This window comes from Pyrus communis, chromosome 16 (genome assembly GCF_041283825.1).
Source record: "Pyrus communis isolate YQ-2024b chromosome 16, ASM4128382v1, whole genome shotgun sequence".
Taxonomy (NCBI): Eukaryota; Viridiplantae; Streptophyta; class Magnoliopsida; order Rosales; family Rosaceae; genus Pyrus; species Pyrus communis.
The window spans coordinates 17,816,822-17,832,534 of NC_142580.1; the positions used below are offsets into that span (position 1 = coordinate 17,816,822).

Here is a 15,713-nt window from a genome sequence, read left to right on the forward strand (position 1 = left end):
TGATGGCTATTTAATACGAACGAACACCAAACACCGTACTTCATATAATTAGTACTATCCGATGCTTTATACGGTGTGCCAAACGAGGCCTTAGTACTACGGTCTAATGGTATTCCTCTTCACTTGTAAGTGAGAAGTCTTCGGTTTGATTCTCGTTAAACACAAATTTGAACTACATTATGACGATTCAAGTGGATAACAAAAAATGAGAAACCAGATAAAAGATGCAAATGAATTTTGAAACTAATTTAAACTTCTATAATACATGTTTTTGTCCTTATATGTGCAACGCAATGGCTCACACTTCCACTAGAACTGCTTCATTTTTAGGTTCCTACGGATTATTGCTAATGGATTGCACAAAAGCTAATTTGATGCAAAATAATCTTCCTTAGTGTTAATTGCATTTTACATCACAAGGTTTGGTGGTCATTTACAAAATTAGTCATGAGGTTTAAATTTTTATATTTTACATCACGTGATTTCTGAATTCTACCAATTTTAATGTCTATTAGATGTTAAATGTTTATTTAACTCTTTATAAGTTTGATTTATGAATATATCGTTTCCAATTTAAAAAAAAAAAAAAGTAATCTAACACAATGTTTTAATTCAATTTCAATCTTTTCCAAGGATTAAAGTTAAAAAAAACCCCCAAGAAAGAGGATAATGCTAGAGATTAAATTTAATCTCTCTACCGTTACCTCAAAAAATTTATACAATCTTAGCATTCGCTAAAATAGAAAGTACAACAAACGAGCAAGAAAGTAGAAGAACTACTTCCCCGTATCACAAAAAATTCACGTGCCATATCGTTATCCGTGGTTGTCTGGAATGTCTATCCCTCTGCTCGTGTGCCTAGAATAATGCTTTCTACTCAAACAAAACTAAAGTGAAAAATAAAAGATATTTTGGAAGGTAGTGGACTGGCTTCTCTTCTCTCAACTATCTAAGTTTTGGCGCGCTCTGTATAACTCTAAAAAATAAAAAATAAAAAATAAAAAATAAAAACTGCAAAAGCTAACAAATGGTCGGTGGAGAAGTGGGGGTGGGGACAGTAGTACGCTCCGTCCGTATTGCCGATCGAGAGAGAGAAGAAACCCACGCCAGCCACCTAGCCACGAGCTTGATCTGTCGTTGTTGCTGCTCCTGTTGGCTCCCATTACTCCCCGTCGCTCTGCTCGAAAACCTGCTCAGCCCCGTGATTTCCGACACGCTTCTCGAATTTATTACGCTCCTGCCACCACCACCGCTCCATGATCTTCTGCTCCCAACAATCTCTCCGGGCCCTACTCCTCCTCCTGCCGCCGCGGGCCCCGCAATCACCTGCTGCCCATTATCATTCTCACTCTGCTGCTCCGCCCCATGACGTGTCAACCCTTCACTCATGATCATCTCTGACCGTAGATACAGAAGATCTGACGGCTGTAAATCGCTCCATCTCTGGTGGAGCCCACCGGGACCATACCCCGATCCGGTTGGGGAGACTATGATCCGGTGCTCCAACCTCGTCCTGTGTTGACCCAACAGGAGTCCGTCTTTTCTGGGTCGGTCGAAGCATCCGACGGCGGCCTGCTCGCTCTTCTTTCGGAATGCCGTCCAGCTGTCCAGCGACCTCCGAAACGACCACGTTTGGATTTGATGATGTCCCGGTCTGCGTTCTCCGGCGAACGAGTGCCGCCCCGAAATCCGACGAAAACCTGGGTCGTTCTCGATCTCTATCACGACGTCGCTGTTCTTCGGTTGCAAGAGCTTTGCGGCGTCGTCGACTAAGAGGACATCTTCCGGGTCGACCCGGTACCGGCAGAGTGGGCAGGTGGAGTGGGCGTCGAGCCACGTATCGACGCACTCGACGTGGAACGCATGTTTGCATTTTGGGAGGAGGCGGAGGACCTCGGTCTGGTCGAACCGGGTCAGGCAGACCGCGCACTCGAGCCCGTCCTTGTGACCGCGGAGCGACCCGAAACGGAAAACGGGCAGGGACTCGACGATGGAGCGGTCAATGCCAGAGTTTTTACGCGGGGAGGGTCCGGAGGGTCCGGAATTGGAGTTAGCGCCGACGACGACGAGAGCACTTCCCTTGCAGTGCTTGGCATAGAGGAGGATAAGGAAGAAGACGGAGAAGACGGTGGTGAGAACGCCGACGATTATGGCTATGCTCGGCCGGAAGGAGGAGGACCTGGTGGGGCCCGCGTTGTTGAGTTGAGGGGGATGGGGCGGTGAGGAAGATGGGTTGGCTGAGTTGGCAATGTCGCCGAAACCTGGGGTGGAGAGATGGGAATCTGCTGCTGCTGCTGCTGCGTGGGGGTGCGCGCGAGTGGGTGTGGTGAGAAAAGAGAGGAGGAGGGTGAGGAGAAGGAGGAGGATGAAGAAGGAGGTGGGGGTGGTGGGCTTGAGAAAAAGAAAGAGAAACCCCATTTTTCCTTATTTTGTGTGAGACGGGAGTGGCAGCAGGAGGCGGGGGGAGGGAAGAATCTTGGCGGTGTGAGGGCGAGAGAGTTTGTAGTTTTGGTTTTGGAGGCGCAAAAGGAGGAGAGGCTTCTTCCTTGAGATTCTTGCCCAAACATACAAACAAAATTAAACCAGACAAATGCATTTACCTGTCCAGTTTTTGTCATTAAGGGTAATGTTAGGAAACTAAATTCGTACATAAAATTTACAAACTAGATGTCATTAAAGTTGATAAGTAGATTATCATTTAAGCGATGACAAATGTGCTCATTTTCTATTGGTGACACATTATTTGATTTATAAATTTAGTTCCCGTAGCGATATCCTTTTATCATTAATAGCAAAACAGTAATGTTAGGGGACGAATTTTTTAAATAAATTTTTGTAAATCATATGAATTTATTGATGATTTGATTATTATTTAACTAGTAATTAACGTGCTTATTTGTTAAGAAGCTTTCATGAAAAGAGTTTTAGCAACGTTTATTTTAATAAAAAAATATGCCATAACTTTATTTAATTCAAATAAATTAAATATTTATGAAAAACCCTTAAATTTAATAAAAATGACAAAGGAACTTAAATTTCAATGAAAATGACACAAATTTAATATAATTTAAAAAAAAAAAAAAAAAAGACATGGCGCGCACGACTCGTGCATCCATCACAGACACTGTTTATAAAACTAAACAATATTATGAAATTGAACGACACTACACTATTTATTTGTCCAGTTTCATAAATAGTCCCTAGTTCTTGATAATGTTTCATAAATAGTGCCTAGTTATTGGATCTAGTTTCATAAATGGTGTATACTAATCGGTACATTTTCATAAATAGTGTCTCTTTCTTGTTCCGGTTTCATAAATAATTTCCAGTTATATGTCCACTTTCATAAATAGTCCGTAGTTCTTGGTTCAGTTTTATAAATAATGTTTAGTTCTTGGTCTAGTTTCATAAATAGTGTATAGTCCAATTTCATAAATAATTTTCACCTATTGGTTTAGTTTTTGGAAATAGTGCACGATTCTTTGGTTTCGTTTCATAAGTAGTGTCTAGTTATTGGTCTAGTTTCATAAATAATATCTACTTATTAGTCAAGTTTTATAAATAGTGTCTAATTCTTAGTTCTGTTTCATAAGGTATGAAACTTTATAACTCTTTTTGGTTATGTAAAAGCACTCATTGCATCGAAAGCAATGAACCTATAAGTGATCCTTTAGATCAAAACCTTGATAAGGTATAATTATATTTTAGAAGTATTTTTCAAGTACCAAATTAAAATTCTCTCACATTGTTTACATACCTACAACAATTAAATGTAACTCTCCATCCAATTTTTTACCTTAGGTGTCATCTTGGAGAAAATTTTCCTTATGTCCATAACACAAGCGGTACAACACGTGTTATTATGTAAATGGTAGGAAATTTTATTTTTTTATGTTATTAATTTTTTAATACAAGAATCTCACCACTTGTATAGAGACACGTAGTATATCACCTTATGTTTCAGGTACTTGTATAGAAATTAAAAGATTTCTCGTCATCTTGACTACTATTAGGAAACAACACCATAAAAATAAAACTGAAAAATGTATTCAATTTGAAGTCTTTCTTTTATTCTAAGAAGAAAAAAAAATAAAAAAAAAATAAACAAACAAACAAACAAACTCTCAAGACAAATGGGATAAAAAAGAGTGGAAAGGGAAGGGAGGGGGTGGGGTGCGGTGGGGGGCCTAGCGCATGGGCTTTTTTTTTTTTTTATGTTTTTTTATTCTTTTGTTTTTATAACTAAATAAAGTTAGTATATGATTTTTTTTATTAAAATACAAATATTTAAAGTCATTTTTATTAGCTTTATTTATTTCTTGTTAATGAAATATACCAAAACACGCTCCTTTACCCAAATACCCTCAAATGCTCAAGACAAAAAAAATTGAGATTCAAATTAATAAGTTGCTTAAATCATGAAAGGGATATGAATTTTTTTACCAAATGAAAAATTGTTGATGGGTGCTTGATCAAAATTGCATTTGATGCCTTGAGATGAAATAGACATTCACTTCTAAGGAAAGATGATCTTAATTAGAAGCACATCATCAATACGAAAATTTTAATTGGAAAAAATTAAGAATTTTAACATAGATAAAAGTGGAAGACAATACAATGTGAACGAAGCATCACCTGATAGAATTATATCAATGGTAGTTACAAATATTTTAAATTATTGTCGAATTTTGTTCGTCTAATGATGTGACAAATGTTTTTCTTTTGGGTTTGAATGATGTGACGTTCATTTAGGTAAGTTTGCAACAAACATGAATTCATCTATTTTTAACAAATAAGATGCTGACTAGGATACTTACGATGAAGCATGATAAGTATAGAGTACATCAAATTTATCCAAATTATAATCTTTTGTTCCATTTTCTTTTTAATTGTTGTATATGAGTTCACCAACCATCTCTTCCAACAAGGAAGAGACGTAAATATTACTAGATGAAATAGTCATTTTTTGAGAGCATTATTGAATCTTGATGATTTGCATTATTGTAGCCATCATTGCATTATTGTTCCTTAATTGGTTAGACAGAGACCTTACAAAAGAGAGAAGAACAAGGACAATTACGGAACAACACCAGCACTGAGCCACAAAGAAGGGCTAGTTTTGACGTGGGAGATAGGATGTAGGCAAAGAAAGTATGTGTAACATCCTGGCCGAAAATTTTATTTCAGAAACTAATTTCGATGATAGACCAAAATTAAAATTTTGTTTAACTAATTACCGTTAATCAAAATTTTTTTAATTAAATTTTTTAATCACTCACAAAATCTATTACCAAAATTTACTTACCAAAAACATAAGGTTAAATTTTCAAATTAATCACCAAATCTCTTTTCTTAAAACAAACTCTCAACAAAAGATTAATCTTAATTATTTAAGGCTATATCTAACCTCTGTTAGACTGCCTATGTACCCTTGAGCGGGATCAAGCCTCTCGTAGTTCACCATTCATTCTTTTATCTGATTCTGAAAATATTCTAGTAACGGGAATATTCAACATTAGCTTTCATAATCGAATCACATCAATTAGGTACCAATTACGGACTTAAAATATCAAAATTTGCATGAAAATGCAACGTTAGCCCACTGGCAACCCGCCACCGCCGATGGCGGTTTCCATCGAATGGAAATCCAATTTTTCGACTAACTCTAAAAATTACCAAATTTTATATGAATGAAGATCTCGAGGAGTGCAGCAAGTTTCATACCTGTGACCAAGGCCAATTTGGCCGGGAAAATCCCCAATTTCCCTCGAACCTGCCGAAGACCCTAAAAAGGGTGGCCTTCGATTCGACCTCTCCAGTGCTCTGTCGCACCAACCAAGGTTTGGGACTTGTTCCTGGGTTCAAGAGGAGTTGAACCATGGTGGTGGTCAACGAAATTTGCTTCAGGATCGGCGTAATTGCCGTCGTGTACATCGGAAACCCAATGAGCTCGTTCTTCATGAAATGGGAGCCAAACCCATCAAATTTAGGTGGAGATACAAGCTAGAAGGTCGCTGAGCTGTATGCACGTGGTGGATCAAGGTGGTTCACCAGAAAATCGCCATGAAAGGCATAGGAAAAGCTGCGGAAAACCGAGTAAGAGACTGGGTCTCGACTGTAACGGGTTAGGGTCCGAGTTGGCTACACCTTCCTTCCCTCCTTTCTCTCCCTTCCCTTCCTTCTCATTGGTCAGTCCCCCTCCTCCTCTTTCCGATTGGGCCTCGCCTCTCCCTTCTTTCTCTCTTCTCCTTTCCATCTCAACCATCCACTCCTCTTCTTCCTTCAGTCTTGGCCACACACGTGGCTTCCCAAATTTTGCTCCAAAAATATGGAGCCTTCTAGAAAATGATCAATTGATCATTTTGTCCTCGACTTTAAACGTTAATATCTTATTCATTATAACTCCGTTTCACGAACGGTTTTCGGGTACACGCTCGTGGAATTGTCCTCTATCCAAATATGTCAAGAAATATGATAAATATATGAGGATAAAATACGTCCTCGTAAAATTATGTTTAGTCAACTAGGAGCATTTTCATCATTTTCATTTAACGATACATTGTACGACGTAAATTATAATAATTTCTTGTAATAAAATTTTAAAATTTCTCAATTAAATTTTTTATAATCATAAATCGATTTATTTTCGATTTTCTCCGCATATTCATAATTATGAATATCAACTCATAAACTTAAAATTTTCAGGATATTACAATATGTCTCAATAAATAACAAGTTTACTGTCATGAGACATTCCACTTTTAATGAACACATTATTATTTGTAAGTTCTTTACACATGACAATACATTGTTAGACCAATAACAGTGAAATTATTGTATATAAAGTTGTTCTTGCGACATAATGGTTACACATAAGAAAAATAAAACTACGAAACAACAGAGTGGTGCAACGGAACACATGATGGATGTTTGGGACTGCACTCAACAACGAACAGCTCACAAGGTTGGCCCTCAGCTGTATCTTGATGATTGAATGGATTGGACTGGACTAATTTGTCCGTGTCTCGTGCGTTATTTGCTGCCAGGAGTTACATGAAATTTTGTGAAGCTTTGGTTGCAGATGGATCCAATTTCCAAACCCAGCAATTCATCTTTGTTCCGTTCAGGGTGTGGGATTGGGATTGTGCCTTTTGGAATGGTGCTCATCCGCCACACAAGTAGTACAAACTGTACACAATCTTCTTTCAAGTTCCAACATACCTAAAGAAAATAAAACTTTTGCAAATAACGATGTCAATATTGTTGTAAAATATAAGATAAAAGAGGAGAATACGATGGAAGTTTTTAAAAGACGAATTTGTATTTATCTTCATTTGTAATTGAGGTGAAAATTTTGTGTAATTACGATTTAGTGATATTTTTTACTTGTAGGTTTGACTGGCTTAAATGACGAACTTGTATCTAATTGTTATGGCTGACTTATTTGTCTTATTTAACACAATCTCTCACTGTTTGGTGTAGAATATCGTTGTAACTAAATAAAAGTTTGCGTGTGAAAGTTTTTTGGCAAACAATGGTTATGGCGTTATTTGAACCCCTATTAGTTTTCCATACAATGTTGCACCAACATCGGTGCGCATATACATTAAAATCTCTCTATAGTGATACTATATAAGGGAATAACTTCCTTGTAGTCATAAAAATAATAATCTTAACTTGGGTTTAGTTATATATAGGAATAAACTCCACATTGCAAGAACATGACCAACAACCTCGCTAAAATAAAGCAAAACAAAGAAAAATAAGCTTCCAACATACTAGTTATCTGGCTAGTTATTTTAGTTTTTGAACTAGTGGCTTGCTACATTTAGGGAGGAAAGATGAATTAACTGGCTAGCTAAACATTATATCATTGTACACTCTTGCTCTGATCCTTGCGTTCGGTCCTCAACCATATAGCGGACATGGCAGAGCGATGAGATTTGAATTTTAAGATTATAGACTAGCGGATGTGACTGTGGCAAGAAATTCAACTAAATTCTAGGATTGTAGACTAGTGGATGTGACGGTAGCAAGAAATTCAATAGAGAAAGAGGGAGGGAGATGATTTGAGAAAGAAATGACATATAGAGTTTGAGAAAGACAGCAAGTCTTGGATTGTTCTGCTTCTAGTAGTTTCTTTTTTGTTAGTGAGCCTTCTAGACTTCTATGGGTGTGTGTGAGACTCTTTTGGGAGAGAGTATGAGAAATTTCTAAGAGATAGGCACATAAGGCCGTCTCCAAGGGAGAAGGGGAAACAAAAAAACTTAAAATTACCAAAACCTCTCCTAGGCATGTATTTTGTTGGGGGGGGGGGGAATTTTGGGATATGAGTATTTGCGATTGCTTCCCACCTTAGATGGATAAGATTGCAAGTGGATTGGGGGACCCACGGGAGACCAGTAGCAGAGCTAGCCCATGTTGAGACCAAATAGAGGTTGGACCCGCGCTTATGCTTCCTTAACGTGGAGGGATCAAGTGCGGGCGAGCGCATAGATCTCACACTTTCTATGGTTAAGATTATCTTACTGTTGAGATCCAGTGACTGGGGCACATTGTTGGGTAGTGATCTACTGTAGCCCATATTTTTTCACTACTACAATCCAACAGCCAGTTTTAAATTTTTTTCAACGGTTATTTTTTTAAATCCAATGGTTTAAATCTAATTTAATCAATTTTAACAGTAAAAAAGAAGATCCAACGATCAAAATTGTACGTACTTGTAAAGAACTCAAACGCAACAATGGTATGATAATATGATATGATGACAACCTGCGGTTGTTATTGATCAAGAAGAAAATCCAAAAGGAACCCGAATTTTCGGCGCGATCGTCCGAGAATTAAGACAATTAAATTTCATTAAAATAGTTTCATTAGCATCTGAAGTATTATAGGGGAAGACCTTAATATAGTATTTGAATGAAATTGATTAAATTTAATTAATTAATTAGTAAATTGTTTATGCATCACATACATATCTTTAAAATTCATAAATATTAAAAAAATCAGAAAAAAAGAAAAAGAAAAAGAGCATGTTGATTATGTCAAAATTCGGAGGAAACAAAAATCTTAGTTTATCCTGAGTAAAGACACTATTGCTAACATAATAAACTCTACACGAAATGCTGACATGAATAAAAAACAAGAACAATTTGAATAACATCTACTAATATCACTGAAAATATTGTTAAAATCCTTTTACAATAAGGTTTTATTGGGAATTAATGCAAATAACCAAAACTTAATCAAAATTCTATAAATGCCCATCCATTTGTTCCTTAATCCATACAAAAAAAAAAAAAATCAATTTTCTCATATTTGACCTCCAAATTTCTTTAATCATTCCAATCTCCCTTTAAATATAGCTCATATGACAGACAAAGAAAGCGTTAGAAAATGTCAATTGGCTTCCTAGCGAAGATGTCACCCTATGCACGACTTGGGAGGGGTGCTTCGTGGTGGGGTGGTTTGTTTCGAGCGGCTAGTGTATGGGGGTTTCAAGGTGTTGACTCTATCAAGCAGGTGATGCTAGTAGCGATTAGAGTTGGGTTGCAGCTTGCTAGGAGTGATGTCTGGCGTTTGGCCAAGGTCGAAACGGACACGATTGAAGTAGTTGATGCTTACAAATGAGGGACTATTGATTACTCAAGTCTTGGTTTTATAGCTTCTGATATTAGAGAGTTGATGGCCGAGTTTGTTGACTGTTCAATCTTGTATATTCCTTGTAATTGTAATGGTGTGGCTCATCGCCTTGCCAAGTTAAGTTTATCTCTTGGTGACTCTTTTGTTAGGTTTGAGGAACCCCGAAGTGCTTTACAAGAGGAACCTCACCAAGATTTGCAGCTTAGTTGATTTCCTTCAATAAAGTTATCGTATATTCTTAAAAAAAATTAAATTACGAAATCTCTCTAATTCCCTTAATTTTTTCAACTTTTTAGGATAAATTCCTTATTGAATGCACCTAGATTGTTATAAACTTCTTTAAAATCCTAATTGAATACATCCATATTTTTAAGGATTTTAATAAACTATCTTAAAATCTTTAATGAATACATGTTAATTTCAGAGAATTATTTAAAATTATGATTGACTAACAGTAGATTTATTAAGAGAATTACAATCGTTTAGAATCCCAATTGAATACACTATCTTAAGTAAAAATACAAGTGAATCCTACTATATGCTTCTTGAATGAAGCACTTTAAGTACTTTTAAAGTCCAAAAATATTTTCTCCAAAAATACGTTTTCAATCATTCTAAAAGTACTCCTAAACGAACTTATATTATAATTTTCCATTCCCAACAATAAAAGAAGTATATTCCCAAATGATAAATAGTAGCCCAATCTCAAGTCACAATCCAATAGAAACAAGCCCATTCGCATTGACCCAAAACTGTAAGGCCTTCAGTTTCCGTTTCTCTTTTTTTGTCCTTTTAATTTGTTTATTTAAATTGTGATTGAAAAAAAAAATTGAAAAAGAGGTAATAATAATAAGAAGAAAAGTTTTTAACCGTCGGGCCTCGTCGTCGCGATTCAGAAAGGAGAGAAAGAGGCGAAGAGGGTTAGAAGCTGCTCAGCAGATCGTGAATTCGGCAGAAATTTCCCCAAATTGCTTCAAGTAAGTGGATTTCCTTCCTCGAGGTTGTTCTCGTAACCCTAACCCTAATTTCTCTAACCCTAACCCTAGTCTCCGTCTCCGGATCGGCTGGCAGGGGAAATTATGAGTCTTTTTATTCTGTTTTTCGTTAATATCGATAATGTTATGCTTATTTGAAACGCTGGTGTCGATAATTAAGGGTTTGAATTTTGCAGAAGCGTAGGCGTGGATGGAGGTAGAGACATGTGGGAAATCCATTGACTCATTGCTCGAGAAGGTGCTTTGTATGAACGTTCTATCTTCCGACTACTTCAAGGAACTTTACCGGTTAAAGACGTACCATGAAGTCATTGATGAAATTTACAACCAAGTAGACCATGTCGAGCCGTGGATGACCGGGAATTGCCGCGGCCCGTCAACTGCCTTCTGTCTGCTGTACAAGTTCTTCACCATGAAGCTCACCATTAAGCAAATGCACGGTCTTTTAAAGCACGAGGATTCGCCCTACATAAGAGCGGTGTGTATGTTAATCTGACATTATATACTCCATTTATGTGTTGTTTTGAATTTGGAAATTACCATGTTTCTCGTTAAGATGTTATGTGCTATGTTTTTCTTAATCGATAATCGGCTTAGTTCTATTTGATTTTCAGGTGGGTTTCCTCTACTTGAGATATGCTGCAGACCCAAAGACTTTGTGGAATTGGGTTGAACCCTATATTAAAGATGACGAGGTAAATGATAGATTATGCATTTTAGTTTTCAAGTTTCTTACCTTTTTATCTGTCATATACAAATTTGTGTTCTCTTCCTTCTGGAACCTATGTTTACAGTTTACTGACTCTGAGTTTTGAATGCTTCTTTGGTGGTTCTGCACGAATAGGGTTCTCAACACCCTTGCAAGCATGCATGCTATTTATAGATCCTGGTCAAGGTCATTTGGTTTGTATAAGAGCAGTCCTTTGGTTCTTAAAATTCAAAAGCTGAAAATCACATTAATTGTTTCCAATTTTGATAGATTTGAAACTCTCTGGAACTTCTGGCTGTTGTATACCCAATGGTTGTGCTCTTTACAAAACATACTAACCATTTACTTGTGTCTCAATTTGCATGGCATGATTTTTTGGTAGTGGCGGAGTTACTATTACATGGAGTAGGTACCTTTGTCGGATGCTTTGTGTGTAAGTGTTAAATACATTTCACTTGCAAATTTGAGACACAAACACTTGTTCAACTGACTGAAGTAGTTCAATATGCTTTCATTATGGCTTTGGCTGAAATGAAGTGATGTTAACACACTAAGTAGAAAATCCTACTAATTTAGGTCCATGTAGTAAAGATACAGACTAGTTCTATGTGCTGGTGAAGTTCTTTTGATTTATCTTAAGCTTATCTTGTTCTAGGCCTGTGTTCTTTTAAGGTCTAGCTATTTATTGGCATAGATCACATATATAGAGGGCGTTTGGACATAAAATGCTTTCGACACCAACTAATAGACTGTAATATTTATCATGTTCTGACACCTGTCGGTCAGAATTTTCATAAGACAGTTACAATATTACCATTGGATTTTCATCCAATGAGTAATAAAACAAAAGTTTAGAGCAGTCATATTAACCATCATTGGTTGAAGGGGACTTATAAACATTCTAAGTGGTAAGTGTCTTAACCCTACTGATTAGAAAAAAATCTCTTTTTTATAGTTTTCTTTTCCAAATTTTTTGACTTGGCCTTGTTTAGATTTAAACATTCCCATGTAAGGATACATCTGGACATATTAAATTACACTACCAAAGAGAGGTGCCACTGTTAAAGTGTTGGTCTAAATGGCTTTTTAACGTTGAAGTTCACCAGGGGATCTGCAGCTTAGTGCCACGACATCTCAGGAAGAGAGGAGCGGCAATTATATACTGTCTAGAAGTGGGGTGGTAGTATGTAAGAGTTGATTGAGATTTTGTACTTGACATTGATATAAGATAACAATTAGTGGTCAGAGTTGGCCATTGGATCCACATGGACTTGAGATCTTGAATACATTTTATTGTTTAGTTCTGGTCTTAAAACCATTTCTATAACTCTATTTATCCTGTGGGTACCAACTGTTTCCACCTTATCTATATCTGTGTATACTTATGATATATTTCCCACTGATTGAACTTCTATGACAATTGTCACTTGTTTTTATTTTGTATTGTTATGTTAGCATATTGATTTTGTTCTCCCTGAGTTATTCATTTGTGTGTTCGCTTTGGTTTCAGGAATTTTCTCCTGGTTCCAATGGACGGATGACAACTATGGGTGTATACGTGCGTGATTTGCTGCTTGGGCAGGTTAGTTTCGTTAAAGAATGCTTTATATTTGAAATTTTATGGTGAAAATAAAGGGCCGCAGCCTCAGTATTCATGCTGTATGCATTTGCAACTGTACCATAACTAGAATGCTGAAGTACCTAATACTACTGCATGCATGTCTAGCATTTAACCTGCCAAAAATATCATTACTTTAGCTTGCCAATTGGGAGCTCTTTGTCCTCCAAGACATGCCCACCGAATCATATTTCGATTGATTTTATCCGATGATTAGTTGGATATAGTTTATGGACTTTTTAACTGCAGAGGATATCTATAACAAAATACACTAATTATATTGATCGTGTTTTTCCTAATGAAAGATAGAAGTCATGACTGGTGTAATTTGAGATTGGTTTACACAGCAGAAATGTTGAACAAGTAGTCTATATTTTAAGCAAGCTTCCCATTTAAACCGAAATTAAGTTACAAAGAAATTTTGTTGTCAAGTGACAGCACAGTTATTTATTTGTGTAGCATGTGAGGCTCTCTATGCACCTGCTTTTCACTTCAAGAGTTCATCTGTTGAGATGCCACACCTAGTACCAAAGTGGGTAGGAAAAAGTCAGTTAACCAGCTAAAGTTGTTTGGCGTATTATTGTCTGTAGTAGAAAACAGTGGTTTGTTTTCAGTTGACTAGAAAAAAGAAATGTACTTCCAATATGTTTTTAATACACACTTACACACACATATCAGCCTAGAAAGCATTGTGTAAAATAGTTGATGGAGCTTCTAGGACAATAGTTTAAAATCTTCTGTTTAATGCTCCGACAATACAGTCCTTTACAGTCACAGCTGCTGGTTTTCCAGATTACAGTGCGATTAAGGTCTGAATACAGGTCCTTGGAGCTTAGAAGCATGGTCTCTGAGTGCTACTGTTAAGGTCCAAATTTAAAACGTAAAAACAATACCGTTTCTTCCAAATTTGAGTTTCACCATATTGAAACTGGCCAAGAGTGTTATGAATTGTTTGTTAGTTGTGTTCTAAGACAAAGTTAGATCAATATTTGCTTTGCTGTTCATTACAATATATGTTCATTTATATACGTATGTAGTTTCTGTAACTGATCATAGTTAATTTTTCACATTTTCTGCATAGTTTTAGATGCAGCTTATCTAGGCAACAAATGCTCTTAACATGCAGTGCTTTAAATACTATTTTGCTGTCCACATGACACTTTCATTGCTATTGTTGGTGAAGTGATTTAACTTGGTTGTGTTATTGCAGTACTATTTTGATACCCTTTTCCCCCGCATCCCTGTTCCTGTTATGCGGCAGATTGTAGCTAATCTTGAGAAGATGAAACTCCCCACCAAACTATCTGGTATTACTGGAGAGGCTACCCGCCATGGATCTGATGACACAGCTCGTCGCCCACCTTCTGTGAAAGCTGCTCTTTCAGTTTCCTTTGGTCAACGTGCTCCACATCGTGCTTCAACAAGGGACTCCTCACCTGTTCGTCGCACCTTACCACCACCACCTTATGATAAAGCCAGTAGTGATGATCAAAGGACCCGTCGCAGTCAGAGCCGTGAATATTCTGACAGAGAATATTCAGACAGGGACAGAGGAAGGGACCGTGATCGCAATCGGGATAGGGACAGTGATCGGGATCGAGAAAGATACAAGGAATGGGAGCGGGACCGAGACAGAGACACAGCGAGAGATAGAGTTAGGGATAAGGAAAGGGAGCGAGAGAGGGATAGAGAACGAAGTTCTGATTATGATCGGAGGTCCAGATATGGAGAGAGAGAAAGTCGAAGGGATCCATATGAGAGTAGCCGTGATGGCGGTAGGCATTCTCATAGGAGTAGGAGTCGGAGCCGCAGTAGAAGCAGGAGTCGAAGTCGGAGTTTGCAAGCGGGCACTACACTTCATTCGAGCCCACAGAGAGATGTAAACAAGGATAGAACATCTGCATCTAGCAACCTGGCAATACTTAGGGATCTTTATGGGGATATCAGTAACCAAAAAGGCGATGCTAGCTTGGATAGGATTCCCAGGGGAGATAATGGTGGTGAAGAGGTGATTAGACTTGGTGGTTCTCGTTGGAAATAGAACGAGTAGGATTGTCTCTCCTCTCTGTTATCAGATGTGTCATTTGAGTCTTCTGGCCGGAACTGATTCGATCACCATGAGAAGGCAGAAAATCTACCCATGTGTTGCCCTTCGTTGCAGCATGCTCATGTCACAATGCTCCATGTATACTAGACATTATTCAGAATTTCAATCTTACAATTGATCCTCATGATTCGGTTGTCGGGCGCAATGTTAACTGTGTAACAGCATGTAATAACGCAAATTTTTCTATCATCTGAAGTTGGAATTTCGTTTGTGTTAAAACACAGGTGCGCGAGGGTTGAGCAGAAGACCACATATTGCTTGGGCTTTTCTTGCCTTCCCTTTCTCTCGACTTACTGCTTTCGTTTTTTGGGTTTAGGGTAGTGATTCCCTTGTTCCATTTTTGTTTGCCCCGCTTGCAGGCCCCTTCGTTATAGTTTGCTGGATTCAACAAATCAAAGTAGAATAAACGGACATAAACGAGGGGAGTGTAGAAAGGGGAAAAGAGTAGTGTGAAAATTATAGGGTTCTTTTAGAAGTGTTTTTAAAATGATTAAAAGTGCTTTTAGAGAAAATATTTTTGAATTCTTGAGTGCTTTTTAGGAGTTGCTTGCATTTTTACTAAAGGTTGGTTCTAAGAATATTTTTATCAGAAATATTTTTAAGCATTTGAAAAGCACTTTTAAATGAGTTAGACGGCGTCTA

At 37.4% G+C, this 15,713-nt stretch overlaps 2 protein-coding genes across 4 annotated transcripts; one reads left to right on the top strand and one right to left on the bottom strand.

Annotated features, from left to right (window-relative positions):
- Nucleotides 1–660: 660 nt before the first annotated feature.
- LOC137732573 (RING-H2 finger protein ATL43-like) lies at nt 661–2,698 on the bottom strand. Its single transcript, XM_068471890.2, has one exon. The coding sequence runs from the start codon at nt 2,416–2,418 to the stop codon at nt 1,021–1,023; it is 1,398 nt and encodes a 465-aa protein (XP_068327991.1). The 5' UTR covers nt 2,419–2,698; the 3' UTR covers nt 661–1,020.
- Nucleotides 2,699–10,461: 7,763 nt separating this feature from the next.
- LOC137732151 (pre-mRNA splicing factor SR-like 1) lies at nt 10,462–15,290 on the top strand. 3 transcript variants are annotated; one of them, XM_068471452.2, is made up of 5 exons: nt 10,462–10,619; nt 10,814–11,115; nt 11,252–11,332; nt 12,857–12,928; nt 14,175–15,290. In XM_068471452.2, the coding sequence occupies exons 2-5, from the start codon at nt 10,828–10,830 to the stop codon at nt 15,003–15,005; spliced, it is 1,272 nt and encodes a 423-aa protein (XP_068327553.2). In that variant the 5' UTR covers nt 10,462–10,619; nt 10,814–10,827; the 3' UTR covers nt 15,006–15,290. The 3 variants fall into 3 exon arrangements, with proteins under 3 accessions (XP_068327553.2, XP_088543996.1, XP_088543997.1); XM_088687870.1 differs by having other exon boundaries at nt 10,497–10,619; nt 10,822–11,115; XM_088687871.1 differs by having other exon boundaries at nt 10,517–10,619; nt 11,252–11,779.
- Nucleotides 15,291–15,713: the final 423 nt, after the last annotated feature.